Source organism: Halichoeres trimaculatus, unplaced genomic scaffold (assembly GCF_033239565.1).
Source record: "Halichoeres trimaculatus isolate MK-OKI-2021-1 unplaced genomic scaffold, fHalTri1.1 fHalTri1_scaffold_17, whole genome shotgun sequence".
Lineage (NCBI taxonomy): Eukaryota > Metazoa > Chordata > Actinopteri > Labriformes > Labridae > Halichoeres > Halichoeres trimaculatus.
In genome coordinates this window covers 8,346,556-8,363,831 of record NW_027437195.1, presented here as the reverse complement: position 1 = coordinate 8,363,831, position 17,276 = coordinate 8,346,556, and the positions used below count along the sequence as shown (strand labels likewise).

Genomic DNA, 17,276 nt, shown 5'->3' with positions numbered 1-17,276 from the left:
ATAGAGAAATTCTTTGGTATTATTCATGAAAGAAAAGAGGGGAACTTTTTCTGCAGTTTGTTCGTAAAAATGCAATTCCGCTTCAGCATTTTCCAGCTGAGAGCGCAGAGCAGGCAGCAAGAGCCTGTTTTTTGTTTTGAGCTGAGGGAAGGAGCGGCCCTCAGCGGCCTGGGTCTTCTGCACATGTAGCATGCACGCTCAGCTTGACGGATAGGTACATCAGAATAATACCAGTAGTCCAGTGTTTTATGATAAATATTAATGGTTTGCAGAGCCAGCTGAGCAAAACCCAGATATTTTAGGGAATTTTATAAAATCCCCACAGACTTCATCTTGAAATCAAGGGGAGGAAATATCCATGCAAAAGATGCTTTATGGACAGGCAGCTGTCTACTTAAAAGGGTGAGTTGCATCTAATTTGTTAAATTACAAAAATGGTACAGCTGCTGAAATCAGCTGAAATAAGCTTTCTCTACAGGGTGTCTGGGATCAGTCTTAGAGATAGGATTCTGAGCTTGGAGATTCTGGAGAGGCTTGGAGTAGAGCCGCTACTCCTCTACATCAAGAGGAGCCAGATAAAGTGGTTCGGACATTTAGTGAGGATGCCTCCTGGATGTCTCACAGAGGAGGTGTTTCAGGCATCTCCAGCTGGAAGTAGACCCTGGGGCAGACCCAGGACATGGTGAAGAGATTACATCTCCAGACTGGCCTGGGAATGCCTTGGTATCCCCTTAGAGGAGCTGGTGGAAGTGGCCAGGGGACAGGGGCCACTGGTCTTCGCTGATGGCACTGCTGACCCGGAGAAGTGTTGGAAAAATGACTTAAAATGACATAAATTCAATGTTTCATCCAAACAGCTGTGTTTCTGAGACACCAACTTGTCTGTGGATTAAGATTTATCTATCTTCCCATCACCTGTATCAGTCCACTCAAAGCTCTCATCAAAACTCACCCCTTGAAGAACTGTTATTCACTGTGAATACGTCTTTGAAGAGTGACAAGAGGAGAATGTTTTCCCCATCCCTGGTGTTGTGTCATCTCTCATCTGGTCACGTAAACAGGTATGTGGCTGAACAATGAAGTAAACAGTTGTCTCATTCTTTGCTTGTAACTGTGTTTAACTGTTTTTTTTGTTGTTGTTGTTTGGCAGCACAACATGCAAAAATCTGAAACTCTTCCTCCTCAAGAAGTCCCTTTTCTGGAACACGTGTTGAACATGTCAGTGCATGCAGATCCATGGTTTTTACTATGTAAAGAAGCATGCGTTTACTCGCAGCTGTTAGCACCTTCATGATCCAGGCTTCAATAAAACTGGAGTGTTAGTTTTGGTTGGGTGTTAGAAGAAGGACAAAATGCTGTAATTTTATTCAGTGTTTATTTACATGAAATATACAGTTTGGAGTTCATATACACATTTTTACAAACATGAATAATTTAATCATAAAAAAGACATTCAAAAGCAACTATACTGGAGTTTTTTACACAATGGAGCAACATTAAAGAAAAACTTGGCACAATTGATGAAACCAGTCCAACCTGTTATCTTTGAAAAATGCTTGAATTCAGTCCAGACAAGTACCATGGCTGTATGACAATGCTGCACTTGAGCATCGAGGAAGAACAATGTCAGGTAGGAAGAAGGAAATGTTAACTGTAGTTAAGGGTGTTGGCCCTGTGATGAAATAAAAGACGAGGAAAAGGAAAATAAAAGCACCCTGTGTTAAAGGTATCACATTTTCAGTGAGTCAGTAAAGCTACACTTCATTGTTGTCGCCTTAGATTGGATATCCTCTGATTTGCAGAGGATTGAAGGCACTTAAACTTAACTACAGTAAGGCACAAATATTGCACTGACATTATTGTATCCTACTGGATTTAATGGAAAATGTGTTTGATATTCAAAGAAGTCCTTTGTGATGCTGCAAACTCTGCTGTCTGAGCATTCAAAGTAACACTGTTTGAGCTGTCAGGTGCAAGTAGATGTGTGCAAAAGGCCGTGAGCAAGCAGGAGCACTAATACAGGACACTGTCAAAGGATGGAAAGCATTACATGTGATACTAAGGTCCCTCTAGGTGTACAGTTTTGGGTTCACATTTAAAAAAGGGGGAAATACTGTACAGTAAAAGATACCAATACTGATGACGCCACGTCTCATTACTTCAGCCTACGTCAAGAGAGTATTGATCTGTTGCAAGTTAACCTTGGCTTCCTGTCAGGAGCGGTACTTCAGTCATTCGTGCCACTGTGAGCTCCCAAAGGTAAACACGCGCAGTGAGGCCACGTCCTGAGCAGAGCCTTGTTTGTGGCTGCTGAGGGGCTTCCAGCCAATATTTACATGGCAAACACAATGAAGTGAGGAGGTGAAAAAGAGAGAGGCGAAATGAGAGAACGTTGACGCTGTGAAAGTCAACTTTCTCATTATGCAGTGCCATGGTGGAGGAGCCACAGACGGACACTTGAAATGCTGCCAGTACTATTATGACAATGAGTATGTGTCCACTAAGCAAGTTTGTATTCAGAGAAGCATCTACACTGTCGCAATGGGATTATTTCATGGGCTGTTTTTTGAGGACAGAAGTTGAAAAAGAAAAAAAAAAGGAAAAAAAAACAAAGAAACTTGGTTTGGGTAATCTCAAGTTTGACAGAAATCCTTTCTCTGTTCTTCACATGAATAATACTCTAAGCATACTCCTACTTGGATCTCGACTCCCAGTTGTTGAATCACTTGTGGGCTCTTGTGCAGTCACAATTACGTCTCTCACGGCCAAAAGAAACAGCATTCTAAGACACAGGTTATCAAGGACTTCAGAGAAGAAACAAATGAAATAAAAAGTGAGACAATTGGCTCTTTACCTCTTTTGGTTTCTTTAAGGACAAATGGCTCAGGTTTAAAAGACACTGAACTGAAACTGGACTTTAAACTGCCCACATCTGGTTGAATTGTGCAATGGAGGCATATGAACCAACATAGCCAGTGAATAAAAAAAAGCTACAATGTCCTTCATTTAAATAAATACTATAAAAACACCAATATGGTGAATACGCATAAGAAACAATGAGAAATCAACATCTTTTACTCATAATTTCTTGATCGCAGATGAAAGAAAACAAGTTCTCATTGAAAATAGAGACTGGTTTGGAAATAACGTGAGGCACATCATTTCTCTAAGCTGTATAAAAAGACATAAATAGAGCAGATGTTAAATACTCACTGGGCTAGATGTGATGCTTATTGGCATGGCAGATTTTGTTCAAGAGTTAACAGGAAACTTTAAAATACAAAAAGTGTGACTTTTCATTTCTTGGCTAAGAAAAGGACATTCATCTAAAATTTGATCAAGGCTTTGCAGTCTTTCATAATCAGACTCCCAAAAGTGCAATGGGACTGCTGATATCTCAAACAATTCACATTGACAAAGACGTACTTCACAACAAATCCATCCGGTGGGAAAAGATCAGGAGTCTGTGTTTTCTTCCTTTGCATATTCCTCCACAAGTTTCTCGTAGGAGTGGCTATGCTCCGAACCGTCTGTTGTGAACACAGACTCTTCAGATTCAGAACTCGCTTCTTCCTTTGAGTTCGTTTCAATGTTTTCATCACATGTCGTGATGGACAACTTTGCTTTGGAATCATCATCGTAATCGTCGTCCTCCTCCTCTGCTTCCTCCAAGTTATTGCTGAGAAAGTTCTCCTCATCTATAAACGTAATGTTTGCATTTTGGATTGTTAGAGCATGGTAATCTTTAGAGTCCCAGTTCCTTCGACCACCTGCTCCGCAATCCCCCACACCTCCATTCTCCAGCTCCACATCTTTGTCAAGCTGGTTCTCGTACATCTGGTCCTGGTCCAGTTCTAGATCACCTTCTACTTGGTCCTCTGTTAGCAGCAAACCGTTGTCTGAGCCCAAGAGATAGTTTTTGGACTTTGAAAAAGCCACAGTGACACGGTCACTGAAACTATAGCGCCTCTTTTGGCGTGGAGAACGGTCAAGGCTGAGGATGGTGTGACCATTAAACATGGGAGCATCATTGCAACTCTTGGAACGATTGATGTCCTTGGATTTGTTGGTGATACCAGAACTAGTGTTGGTAGTTCTGCCATCTCCTTTTGTGCCAATCTGTTTGATCAGGTCATTGTAGCCCTCCTGCTTCTTGGACAGAAAGCTGAAGATGTTGACGTCATTGGGAGTGGGCGGCAAACGAAGGGAAGCTTTATGAGACTCTTTGTAGTGCCGAAGCTCCTCAAGAGATAGCTTGCGGAGCTTCCGGCGTTTCTTCAGCGCCTTGTGGGCCTCAATCACCATTCGCACTTTCCAGTTAAAGAACAGAGATAGCCAGGCCAACCCAAGATAGATCCAAACTTCTACAAAGTAACGGTATAAGGTTGGGTAGTCTGTGTTTGGATCCACACCTGCAAGGACAAACGGAAGAGTTAGAAATCATTGATGTCGTGTCTTTGGTTGTAGGTATGGATTCAATCAAAAGAAACGTCCAAGGTAGAGAACATAAAGCTAATTGCTGGCTTCACTGATTCAAAAATGTGCAGAAAAGAGATCAGGCCAATCAGGTTTCATAACTGAGTCAGGATTTAAATGTTTTAATTCTCCTCTTACCTGCAACCAAATCACCAAAGCCGATAGTGGTCAAAGTGACAAACGAGAAGTACAAGCCTTCGACGTATGACCAACCCTCCTGGTACATGAAAACTAAAGGTGGAAGGACCAAATGGACCAGCACACCCCAGAGCAGAAAAATGGCTGTGCAGGTAAACTGAGCCTTTCTCTGAAAGAGAAAAGACAAATTTCAGGTGAGAAACTACAGAGCTGTGCAGGTACTTTCCCAGTGAGAGGAAACAAGCTTGTGTCAACTTACCAATGAGAATCCTTTCTTTGTTAGAAACTGGCCCAGGTGCTTGGCTCGGCCCCCAAAGAACTTTCCCAACTCACTGATCCAGGTGAGACATAACGGCACACCAAAGAGTCCATAGAAGATGCAGAAAACCCGCCCTGCTGATGTTTTAGGGGCAATGTTTCCATATCCTACAAAAGGGGAAACAAATTGGTTAGAATCAGTTCAGTAATGTAAACCTCTTTGCAGGGGATTAACAGTGATGCAAGAGGAGTCTGTTTTTTAAAGTCACGTTATTTGGTCCCCTACAGTACACCTCAGTTTCATTTCTTCCTTCTTTTCACTGCAGCAGAGATGGAATCTTAAAACACCACAGTGCTTTTAGATAAATTTCTCTCAGGCTGCTCAGATGAAAAATCAAAAGTAAGATACTTTGTGCCAAAATTACATTGTTAAAATTGAGTTGAAATTAGGTGCAGCAAGCTGTACTAATGTCTGCAAGAAACCACATCACAATTAGAGGAGCTCTGTTTTGAAGTGTGTGTATCGCCACAGATCTGTGTATAAAACTACAACAGGGGTTTTTACTCAGGCATTTATTAGATTGGTGCAAAGTGACTGAAGATCAGTCAAGGCTGTGGAAAACTGGGGTCTCAGGGATGCCTTCAGGCTGGCAAATTGGGACCAGTGCTTTATAGAAAGGTTTTGTAAATGCCAACAACATATTCCTGGATGTACAACAGTGTTAATTGTTTATAAAAAACAACAAATAAACCCTGTATTTCACTAAAATTTTCAGGGCATCCATTTGATTTTCAAACCCAGAATAAGAAAAAATGTTTAATTTGGACCTAGAACGGTTTAGCAGCACTGCTTACAGATCTTTAATTTCTACACATTTTGGTAAAAATTTGTTCCATAAGTCCCCAAGCGTCATTTTTCTAAAGTTTGCCTGAGAGTAAACATTTCCAGTAACTCAGATGCTTTCTCCCAAAGGGTAAATAAAGGTGACGGAACATCAAGACCATCTCCCGCTTCCCATCAGATCTATCACGGTGAACATCCAAATACACTCACCGATCGTTGTGATAACAGTGGCAGCGAAGATAACAGCATTAGGCCAGTTCCAGTTGTTGAAGGTCTTGCTGCCAGTTATTGTGACGCCTTGGCCTGCAGCGTCAGACACAACCTGAGGACAGAGAAGAATAAAGACTGAGTATGACTGAGCTTTAAGACGCGTTAAGGGAAGGTGAGAAAATGTTAGACGTTAAAGAGTTTTAAAAGAGTTGAATCTGGCAAAGGAAGACAGGAAGTGTGTCGTGTGCAAACTCCACTTCTTGCACCACATCCTTCCTGTGATATGTCGATGGTATCTCCAGGGGTACTGATGAGCTGCGACGGTGCTCAGGCACCCTTGGGAGTTCCTTTTAACCTGAGGGGTGTATAGTTCTAACTAGTGCTTACTCTGCTAAGAAAACAGGAAAGCAAGCGTTGCATACCTAAACATCTATTTCATAATCTCATGATTACATAAGGATCAAGACGCCTCATGTGGGTCTTCAGCACTCTGTCATATATTTTGTCTCATAGATCAAAAGATACAAAATCAGAAGGTACAATGATATGTCTGATCAGTGGGTAACCATCCAGAGTAAGGGAAACATCCACTGAGGGGAGGAAGTTTAAGAGTTGACATCCAAACAAAGCAACCAAATGCTTAATCAATCATTGTCAAGCGTATGTGTGCCCAAACAGCCGCAACAGAAACTGGGTTGCCTCTGCTGGGTATTCAAAAAACAGCCGTCCATCTCCAGAGCTGCCTAAAGAGGGGAAATGTGCAGGGGTTGGCAGAATCCACATAAGCCCTAAAGTACTGGAAGAAGCCTGGTTCTTTAATAATAGCAGGTCTGTGACAGCTCTGCTCTGTAATTACCAGCGCGAGGGGGGGCATTCTTTTGTGTTCTGAAACAACACAGCTCCTCTTTAGGGCTTTGGGATGACAGCCCCGGTGACCAAGTTTGTGTTGGAGCCATGACTAGAAATTAAAGAAGAAAAACCTCACTGTCCTGCTTACGCACTTTCACATTTGACAGTCAGCAGTTTCTGTAATTACTGGTTATATTTACATGAGTGGACTAAAGGCTCAAGCTAGAATCTTACTGGGATTAAGCTGATTACAGGAACCTTTGATATCAAACAACAGATTTCCCTGTAGGCCTGATGAAGGAGTAAAGATTACATTCAGGTAAGACTGTTTATCTGCAAAAAAGGAAAAAAAATATTCCCCCCCCAGCTATGAGTAATCTGCTACATCTGATATGCATGTTTATTCACGACGGTAATTCATCCAGTTCACTCCTCTTCAAGTTGGGCCTTTCCCTTAAAGGAGGTGCTCTCACCATTATCACAAGTGAGTTACAGTCGGTAAGGGAAGTGAGACTCCTCTGTCAGTAAATGAAAGTATGAGGATGTAGTGCAGACACAGAGAAGGTCAGGCTTCACATCACTTGACAGTTGATGGCAAAAAGTGCACAGACAAGCTTGGGTTAGTGTGGCTGTTTCCTAAAAGGGATGTTTGTCAAATTAGCAAACAATGATGGGTGCATTTTGTAACACTTAGTAGTTGAAACATTATAGTATACACCCATGGGCACCATTATACCACTGAAACAAATTATTAATATTATCATCATTAAAAGCCTTAAAAAAGTTGTGTTGGGTCTCAGCTGTAGTGCAGCCACCCACCACTAGCTGGAGCTGTTGCTTGGTTGATGGCTGCTGTAATAAAACTTACAAACCCATATGAAGTTTTTTTCAGATGGTTTTATTTATTTGTTTATATTTTATCTTTGAGAGAAGTTACCTTTGTCTCAGGGACGGAGCCAGGATTTCAATTTTGGGTGGGCCAAACCAATTTTGGGTGGGCCTTAAATTACAAAAGTTAGTAAATAACTATCACTATACAGATAAAGATACAGTATTGTTACTATGGATGTTTAAAAGCAGATTTGGTCGCTTTATGATCGTTAAATCAATGGTATCAGCCAAAGTGTAGTACTCTAACGCACCAATGGGCTGCACCGCCTCAACTCTCCATGTATTATGGGCTGTAAGAGCAGCAACGTTAACCACAGTTAAATTAAAGAGAGAAATCTACAGTCTTTCCCAAAATCATTCTCTAGTCCTACCAGTATAACATGAGACAATTTTTTTTTCCAATAAACTAAAAAGTTGCCAAACCTGGCTCATTTTGTAAAGACAGGGTATCTAACAACAACAAAACAAGCATAAAGTCACAAAATTGTGTATATGTATGTGTGTATGTGTATATATATATATATATATATATATATATATATATATATATATATATATATATATATATATATATATATATATATATATATATATATATATATATATATATATATATATATATATATATATATATATATACACATATATATATATATTTTTTTTTTTTTTCATGGGTGGGCCTGGGGCTGTTGGGCCCACCCATGAAGCTGGCCCTGCTTTGTCTTAGTTAAAAAAAGTCTGAGGTTAAGAAGGTATCAAAGCCTGTCTTTGGTCTCTTAGGTGTTAACTGAACAGACAAGAAAGGATAGATGCTTCAGAGTCTGTGCAGGTTATTTCCTAAATTCAGAATTATTACTGTTTTTGTTGGGAGCATTGTGACAAAACGATCATACAGGAACTTTGCTGCAGTTTCATTTTTTGAAAATATGTAGTGAAGTGTCATCAAAAACAACTCCCAGTTATGCAACTGATTGAAATTATGATCTATGACGAAGCTGTTGTATTTTTTTTAACTGCAGCATTTCTATGAAAACAGGAGTGAAACAATGAGGCCACACAGCAGACTGTATCAAAGTGAAAGCAGGTAATTCAGCGATTTGACAGGGAGCACGTGTGTTCACTCATCAAACCTGCCCACAGTTAAAGGGGTAAAGGGCGTCACATGTACAGTAAAGTTTCCAGCATGGTGGCTGCCACTAATGAGAAGTGATAAGCTGTTTACAGCAACACAGCTGCACCAGTGTTATTCAACAACAGCAGGTTTTTCATTCAAACCACAGACTTCTTTGATCTGATCCTCCATCTATTCAGCACACATGAAGTCTCACCCCATCAGCCAGCACTGTGACAGCTCCAGGGTTGTGTGAGGTTTGTTTCTTCCCTGGAAAAAGTGAAAATATTATGTTTGTGCGTCGTGTCTGCGGTCTGAGCATGCGCTCAGCTCTGCACCTGATGAGAGTGATTTGCACATGTTCAGTCTGTCTGCTGGCTAAAAAGTGCTGAAGTTGGAGACATGCAAAATGCTGATTCACAGAAAAACAATGAGGGCAAAGTGCAAGACACATCATGGGAGGTAAGCACCGTGCCCTTGTAGTATGTCACCAAAACAGAGGACAAGTACATTCAACTCAAACTCAACATGAAATCTATTCATGCAGATCTCTAATACTCTCCTCTCTTCTGTCATTTTCAGAAGTCTGACAAGATTTCTGCTCGATCCACAAGTGAAAAGATCCTCATAATGGCACTGGACAGCTTTTGTAGTTCTCAGGGTCCTTTAAAGGTCTCAGGGTCAGCCACTGGTCAACCTACGGCCACTTCAGGTCACTAATGATCCTGAGAACAAGGCACAAAAATACCAGCACTCGAGGAGAGAGATAAAAGATGCTTTGTGCCCAAACCAGCACAGGAGGAAGTTGTTAAACTGGAGTCCAACTGGACTGAGTCCAACTACTGAAAAACTGGACTGCAGGCCAAGCCCACCAACATAGATCTATATTAGCTTAAAAAGTAAGGAAATAAAATGTCATTGGTAAAGAAAGAAAAAAAATAAATGGGGAAAAAGAAAATATTTTGCCTATTCAGATCAAGAAATTAAGACGCTAATGATCTCTTCAAATTATGTTTAGTAAAATGGTGTTCCTCAGCGTGTATGACATTATGTGTTAAAGGCATTAAAAGAGCAGCTCTGCTCTTTTCTGATAAACTTGATTCTGACTCATGATGATTTATCAAGTATCCTTCTCTATACCACAGAAGTTGCAGCACTATCTGTTTACACATTCACAGAAATTAACCACATGGATTACTATTTTCACCATCACTGACGAAATTACACAACAGACTTCAGCAGAAATTTGATCCACTTGCGTTAAGCAACATTTCCTGAGAGCTGAAATAGCTTGATGATTGATGAAGCTGATAAAAGAAAAGGTAGAAAACGCACAAAAACTGGTTGGTTTTCCTGTTGATATTTATCTCTCTACCTGAAGTGTCTCTGTTTGGAGCTCTCCTGGTTACGTTTGGGAGGTGAGAAGAATGTCATCAAGCAGGAGGAGTCTATTTTTGGATGATTTTTTATATCTTTTTTTGTAATCACACCTGATACTGGAACAAGATCAGCAGAGAGATTTTCTGCTGATATGTTATTTTAGACGGAGGCACTCAACAATAGCTTTGCAGGGTAAAAAGTTAAGTGGCTATGAAAAAGATCTAATTGTTTTATGCCGGTGTTTTGGCTCAAATAGTGACCCTGTAAACTTATGGATCTCAGCCAAATGTGTCAGAGCATGCTTTAGTCTCAGGAATGTAATCCAGTTTAGTTCCAACACAACCCAACATAAAAACACCTCTTCAGATGTGCTTTTAATACGAGAAGTAAGGGACATTTGCATGAGTCTGTAATAGCTGTTATCACCTAAGAAGCAAACAAAGTCACATGTTAACAGAGTCACAATTTCAACTGGTACACTGGTGTGTGAAAACTAATTTGTTAAGATAAAAGAGTCAAAATCTGTGCAGATTTAAATTACTTGGACATTTATTTGAACATAATAAATCATTGTGTACAAAGTTTGTTTGATGCGTTGCAGTTAAAAAAGTTCATGTGGCTACAATAAATTAATTCATCACTCTTCATCCTTCAGGAAGTTCTCTTGAATAAAGAGAAAAGCAGAAAAGTAGTCACCGATATCAGCTTTTTCCTGTTTAGTGCCACGGTTTATCTCACACTGCTGATCTCAAAGAGCAAAACACTGAAATAAGCTGCACTGGAGACTTTGAAATGGGCTGGATTTTATGGACTAAGCATCAAATTTAATTTTCTCAATAGTGAGTCCCAAAGACTGAACATTTAGTGTCAGATTTGGTGTGTTCACAGTGAGTTATCCCATGTGTATCTAATAACAATAAGAAGACACAATAAGAAGACACAATAACCGTCACAAAGCTGCTGAAAACATCCAAACAAAGGATCAGAGTGTAACCAGGGGCAAAACAAGACATGAATGCTAACAATGCTTTCAACGACACATTTGGGCCTAAAGTTTCATATCCTCAGCTGCAGGTTGGAAAAAAAAACAAAAAAAAACAAAAAAACATTATATGTTATGATTTGTTATAAGGTCTGTAAATTTTAATTTGTACTGATGTCTTTTCTGTAAGCACATTTTTGGACGTGTTTACAGGAACAGGACACAGTAGTTAGGCTCTGAATAGTCTAAAATTGAGATATCTATAATAATAAAAAAAGATTGCATAAGGCTGCATAAATTTCAGTGCATGGGGCTGTTTAGACTCAATAAAAGTCCAGGCTGAATGATTCCTCAACTTTTGCAGAATTGAAACTGTCTCCATTTTGCAGACACAGCAATCTGCCCCCGCCACACGCTGATAACCAAAGAACAGCAACAACCACAATGACAAACTCCAACTGTTATCAGTACAGCTGGTGGTCTAGCACACTGGTCCAGTTTGTAGGTATTTTTCCACTTCCATCATGTGAGCAACACAAGGCAACAGCTGCATATGGCCGATATAAGACCGACTGACTTACAACAAAGTTACTCAAACACTTCCATGTCGTCAAGTGTTGGGTTTTGAAATCAGAGAGTTAGACGGCTATAAAACAACACTGTGATGTCTCCAGCTTCCAACATCCATAAGGAAGTGGGTGGAAAGTTTTTCTCTCTACTATAAGGACGAACAATCGCTCCTTCACAAGTGCGCACTGAGAAAATAAAGAGGCAGACAACTTACAACCGTTTTACAGCATTTTTCTGGATTTAGCGCACACATAAAAAAAGTAGCGAGCTGTTAAATTCCCAGACAATGAGAGGATTCTAACACCCGACATCTGCTACGCTAAGCATGTTACTTCATTAACAGATTCATTGATACAGCCTGGGATAAAAGACTGAGTTCATTAACACAACATTTGGTATGTTTCTTTTTTGTTGCGTCTTTGTTCAGTTGTTAAACATTTAAAAGGTTCTTGTCACCCTGGGTCCTATTAACTTTGGGTTATAAGTGATTAATAGAAGGAAAAAGTTCTTAATTGCTCCGGCGGATGATTCATACGGCAGCTGTGAAACAGGCTGCAATGGCTGCAACATGTGCCGAAGAAATGTTGGCTTGATGAGCACAGATTAGCGAATAAAGAAAGGATCCTGACCTTTTCATTTCAAAGTAATGTTGGTTTTATGAAAAACAACATGACTCGGTCTTATCACACCTACCTAGCACTTGTGACAGTAACTTTACCTCATGAGACACAGAAATGACTTGCTGGCTGCTGTCTCCTGTAAAAAGGGTTTTTTGTTAGGAGTTTTTGTTGAGTTTGTTTGATCTGTTTAAGTCACAAAGGTCCCTCAAGAACATAAATTAACATAGCAATCGAGGCAGAAGTAGATCAACATCTCCTGTGTCCCATGAGGTACAGACGAAGAACAGAGTCCTATGCGCTGCAACAAAGACCCACCATTAATATTTATCCTGGTGCCCTCTGTGTGTGTGTGTTTTCACACTGCCTTACAGTGCGAGGTAAACAGACGGTGTTTTTCCAGCACATTCACAGTGACATACACACATTCACACAGCACAGTGCAGAGTGGCTGAAATGAGTCTCCTAAAACTTTCCCATGAGACTGAACCATGTGGGTCAAAGAGTGTAAGATTAGACTTCACTAATCAATTGACATCAAACTACAGTGCTGTCTTCAGTGACTCGTTTCTTCTTCTTGACACTGGCACAGTAATGTCAGCTCGGAGCTAGCGTCCCCCAGACGGAACCCAGGGCACATGACGCATTTAGATATTCCTGAAAACAGAGTGCTGCTTCATTCAGCTGGACTTTTTATTCTAACCTGAGGCCATGTTTCACTTCATGCATGTGACAGCGGTCTTTGGAGAAGTGTTTGTAAAGTTCTCACTGACCACACAAACGTGATCTTTAAGTCATGTGCAGCAGGAGTATCATGGAGACGGCAAAATCATAAAATCCAACGCTCTGCTGCCATGAAGAGGCAAGAAGTTCAAATCACAGTTGGACTGAGAGAGGGGAATTTTGAGATGTAATTCAGGTCACTGATGAACTGATTATTGGAAACTCCGGACAGTTTCCTCAGAAGAGTTCTCATTTTAACGTCTATTAGATCAATTTAGTGAAACACTCTCGTTAAATATTATTTGATTATAAATTTTGATATCAAATCATGTCTTTATGTATAACTGGGTTAAAAGGTGAAGATTAATCAGGGGTTATTTTGGTATTTGATTTCTCGTTCCTTGAAACATTCACTGATACATGACCACTCTGCTCTTTCCAAGTCCAGCCGCTGCTTTGAAGAAACAATCTCAGACTGCAGGAGTTGTTCCTCTACCATGTTTTCAATCACTTTCCATTCTTATTATTTGCTATCAATCAAATGGAGTTTCACAGAGTCAGTTTGGAGCTCTGTAAATAAAACACGGACTGAATGATGAAGAAAGAAAGCTGTGCACCAGCAGCTCATGCGTTCTGCGCCGGGAGTGTATCCTGGTAACAACTCTTTCTGGTGAAAGAAAAAACCAACTTGTGTTGATTAAAAGCAATACTTTCTCATTTTGTGATTCAGTTTTACTGAAAGTATGAGCTTGTGGAAAACCACAACACTTTGGAAAGACTGTTAGCGACAGCAGCATCTCTCCAGGAAAGCCAACTTTCAGTAGGTCACTTACTGAACTCCACACTGCGCTTAAAAAAATGATGCTAAAACTTTTTCTGGCAACAGAAATATCCACTGCCACAAGGACGTATTTGTACATCAGTAAGGACTCTCGATAGACCTGCACATTATTGCAAAACATCTGGAAAATATGTGGTGCCTTGTAGGTTCAAAATGTTGAATTTCCAGAGCATAAAGAGTGGATTAAGTCTGTTTCACACATCATTTTCTGCTGCAAAGTGCCACGAGTAATCAAACCTAGAACTATAATATGCAAATAAATTCAGACATGCTTTTCCGGCTCAGTAATATACAGTTACTTTCTGACGTTTGCAGAGACAAAAGGTCAACATTTCACTCTGGGAACTGGGTTGAAGAAAAAAGGGCTGGATAAAAAGTACCGTAAGTGGACATCACTCAAACGTTGCATAAACAATTGTTTGTCTGTGATAGAGCTCGATAACTTTGCACGCAACACCCCAGGAGTGTGCACTTTCTAATGCAAGAGTAAAAATGAATCCTTTATCTTAAAGTTTAAGGGATTTTATTTTGCCAGCGCCAATCTCTGATTAGACAGGTGTGTGTTAATGCTGCAAACTTCATGATGCATTCTCCTCTTCGTCACTGGCACCGCTGCAGCACGAGAACTTGCAGTAGACATAATGTGCACGCAGCCACCTCTCCTCAGGAGCCATTGTTGATGGACCATAAAATCCAATCTGTAAAGTGTGACCACTTCAAGGCTCCCGTAGTTAATAGTAAACTTCTTGTTAATAAAACAGAGGGCACTAACTTTTACAAGTGCGTTGTCCTGATATGAAGCCTGCCTTTAATCTGGAACTGTTTACAAGCCAAGGAAAGTTTCCACATTGGAAACTTAACAGAAATCTACTTCTAACACATATCAGTGTTAAAGGCAATATTCTGTCCATCCACTTCATGATGCTGCTGTTAAAGTGTACGCCATGTGACTATTAAACTTTCATTGAATTGGAAAAAAAAGGTGAAACTTGCACTCTAACCAAGAAAGGGATAAACACATGATTTTAAAGCACCCTGAGAGTCAAAGTATGACACTATGTTGGTCTTTGTCCTTCAGAGAGCACACAGGGACAGGAAATGTTTCAGTTTCAGTTGAGTGGATTCAACTCAAGAGTTCAACAAAGAATCAACACTTCACTGCAGCTGCAAAAAGGGAAAGTTCCAAAATCTCTCAGCAACAATATTCCTCAAAAACCTCCTGACGGAAAATAGGCCACAGCAAGGATTTGACCGTTATGGAGATGCCATGAATGGGGGGAGGTTCAGGGGCATATCCCTTTCAGTCCCCCAAACACAAAAAGCAGAAGGAGGCCAAAAGGGGGGTTCTGGGGGGGATAATAAATCTCACTAATACTGATGTGGGCCCAAAAAGGGGGGACAGGTCGGGACATGTTTCTGCTCATATCTGCAAGTGCAAAAGCAAAATTTCTTGGCAAAAACAGGGCACTTTGAAGTTGCTGGTGCAGATTCCTTTGGTGCACATATCAAGTTGACTTTTCTGCTCTCTACTTAAGAAAAATGTACCCCTGACACAAAAAGATAGAACCGTCTCGTCACACTCAAACATCCCAAACAAATGAGAGAATGAAGGTCAGACAGACGCCACATTTCAGGGCCCTGAACAAACAGCTTCTCATGAGGCAAACACCTGTGAAATCACACAAGTGTTGACTTACTAAGTGATCATGCATGGCTGCTGGTAAAGCTACGGGTCAATAGCACCAGCTTTACTATTAGTAGAGGAATTTTTTTGCAGAAGACATAGTCAATGGAACACCATGTACTGCTGCTGTGGAGCACTGAGGTTGCAGATTGGCCCCTTTCACACAGTATCATAATGATTACACCAGACAGACAGTCTGTTACTCTCACGATATGAAATTGGCTGTAGATGCTAATAAAACAATTATCTCCATTAGGCTTGGGCTGGATGACCTCACCAGAGATAACATCAGATTATATCTGCACAGCTTTAAACAAGATTTCTAGCATTTTAGAGGATTTAGAGATAAATGCCTGTTTGACAGGTTGCTGTTCTGATATTTTAAAGTTTAAGCCTTCAGGCTGAAGGACCTGACGTGGGTGTGTTGACCCACTGTATGAGCCTTGGATGGTATACTGTCATTCCACAGAGGGTTTGTTAGTGTTTGGTGAAAGTTTCCAAACCAGCTGAGGCTCATTAAGCCCTCATGTGTCACAACCTCTGACAAATAAGTGAGAGAAGAAGTGCAAGCAGAAGGCTACAATATTTCCACGCTGAATCACGCGAAAATCATCTTCATGTGCACTAAGGAAAGTTTGCAGGAGTTTAGGAAAGGATCAGTGTTCAGGCGGAGAAATATCTGTTTTCATACCTCTAATATTTTGTTCAGATCCTTTTCCGTGAGGCAGGGATAGTCCTCAAGTATTTTAACCTTCTGTGCACTGTAGTCCTTGGCAGCACGCTTCCAATTTGGCTCCTCCAGGACTTGAAAAATTGCTGCCCCAATGGACAGGTAAAAAATAATGGCAGAGGTCAACAAGGGGCCTTTATCTACCATACTTATGTGCAATGACTCAACTTGGAGAACGCGGGGCAGGGGAAAAAGAGAGAGGAAGGAGGGGGGTAGATGACAACAATACCCGGAGTTATGCGGGAGTCATTCTCTGTGAGTCTCTAGGTCTACAAAATGCTTCTTCTTCCGCGCGAGGACTCTGAAAAAGTGCGTGAAAGCTGGCAGCATTGGGCTCGCGACGCGATAGGATAAAGTTCTCATTAAGCGGAGCGAGGCGCGCGTGGATCGGCAGCTGCAACAGTTGTAATCTTTCCACGTGCGCAGCCGGAGAAGTAGTGCCTGGTGAAAGCAGTGAGCAGAGAAGAGAAGTGAAGAAGATCCGCCCAGAAGTCGATGCAGGGAGGGGGTCAGATTCTCTGCTGGTCTGTTTGTTCGTTACTTGTTGAACGGAGCTACAGGTGCAAAGCTTCAAACACACCGACTGAGTTCAAAACGAAACAGACAGGCTCAGGCATCAAACTGAAACTTTAAAATCCTCAACGTATTTCAGACGTCAAAGTGAAGTTAGTCATTTTTCACCTTTTCTCCACGTGCTTTCACAAATAGGCTCCAGTTACACTGTAAAAAAACACGTTGGTTAGATAATGTTTAGAAAAAAAAAAAAGCCCAGTGTCTGTATTCGTTTTGATTAAAATCACTTCATAAAAACAGTCATAAATCAAGATGGAATCAGCAGAAGAAAGACAAGAAAGACAAGGAAGACTTGTTCAAAGTTTCACTTCTGTGAATGAATTAACTTCCAGTAGAAGTGAAAGACAAAGAGACAAAGGAAGTTTTTTTTTGTTGTTGTTGCTTAATGAAAACATCCAC

The 17,276-nt window shown here is 40.7% G+C and overlaps 1 protein-coding gene across 1 annotated transcript; it reads right to left on the bottom strand.

Annotated features, from left to right (window-relative positions):
- Window positions 1–1,400: 1,400 nt before the first annotated feature.
- LOC141806856 (potassium channel subfamily K member 5-like) lies at window positions 1,401–16,776 on the bottom strand. The gene is made up of 5 exons (XM_074692543.1): window positions 16,266–16,776; window positions 5,927–6,038; window positions 4,874–5,040; window positions 4,615–4,783; window positions 1,401–4,412 (listed from the first exon to the last, which is right to left on the bottom strand). Exons 1-5 carry the CDS (start codon window positions 16,449–16,451, stop codon window positions 3,457–3,459), a joined length of 1,590 nt encoding a protein of 529 aa, XP_074548644.1. The 5' UTR covers window positions 16,452–16,776; the 3' UTR covers window positions 1,401–3,456.
- Between the last annotated feature and the right edge of the window lie 500 nt (window positions 16,777–17,276).

Coding starts and splice junctions, on each gene's coding strand:
- LOC141806856 (XM_074692543.1), bottom strand. CDS start 16,451: ATGGTAGATAAAGGCCCCTTGTTGACCTCTGCCATTATTTTTTACCTG. Junction 6,039..16,265: donor ATCTGAACAAAATATTAGAG/GTATGAAAACAG, acceptor CTCTGTCCTCAG/GTTGTGTCTGACGCTGCAGG. Junction 4,784..4,873: donor CAAAGAAAGGATTCTCATTG/GTAAGTTGACAC, acceptor TTTCTCTTTCAG/AGAAAGGCTCAGTTTACCTG.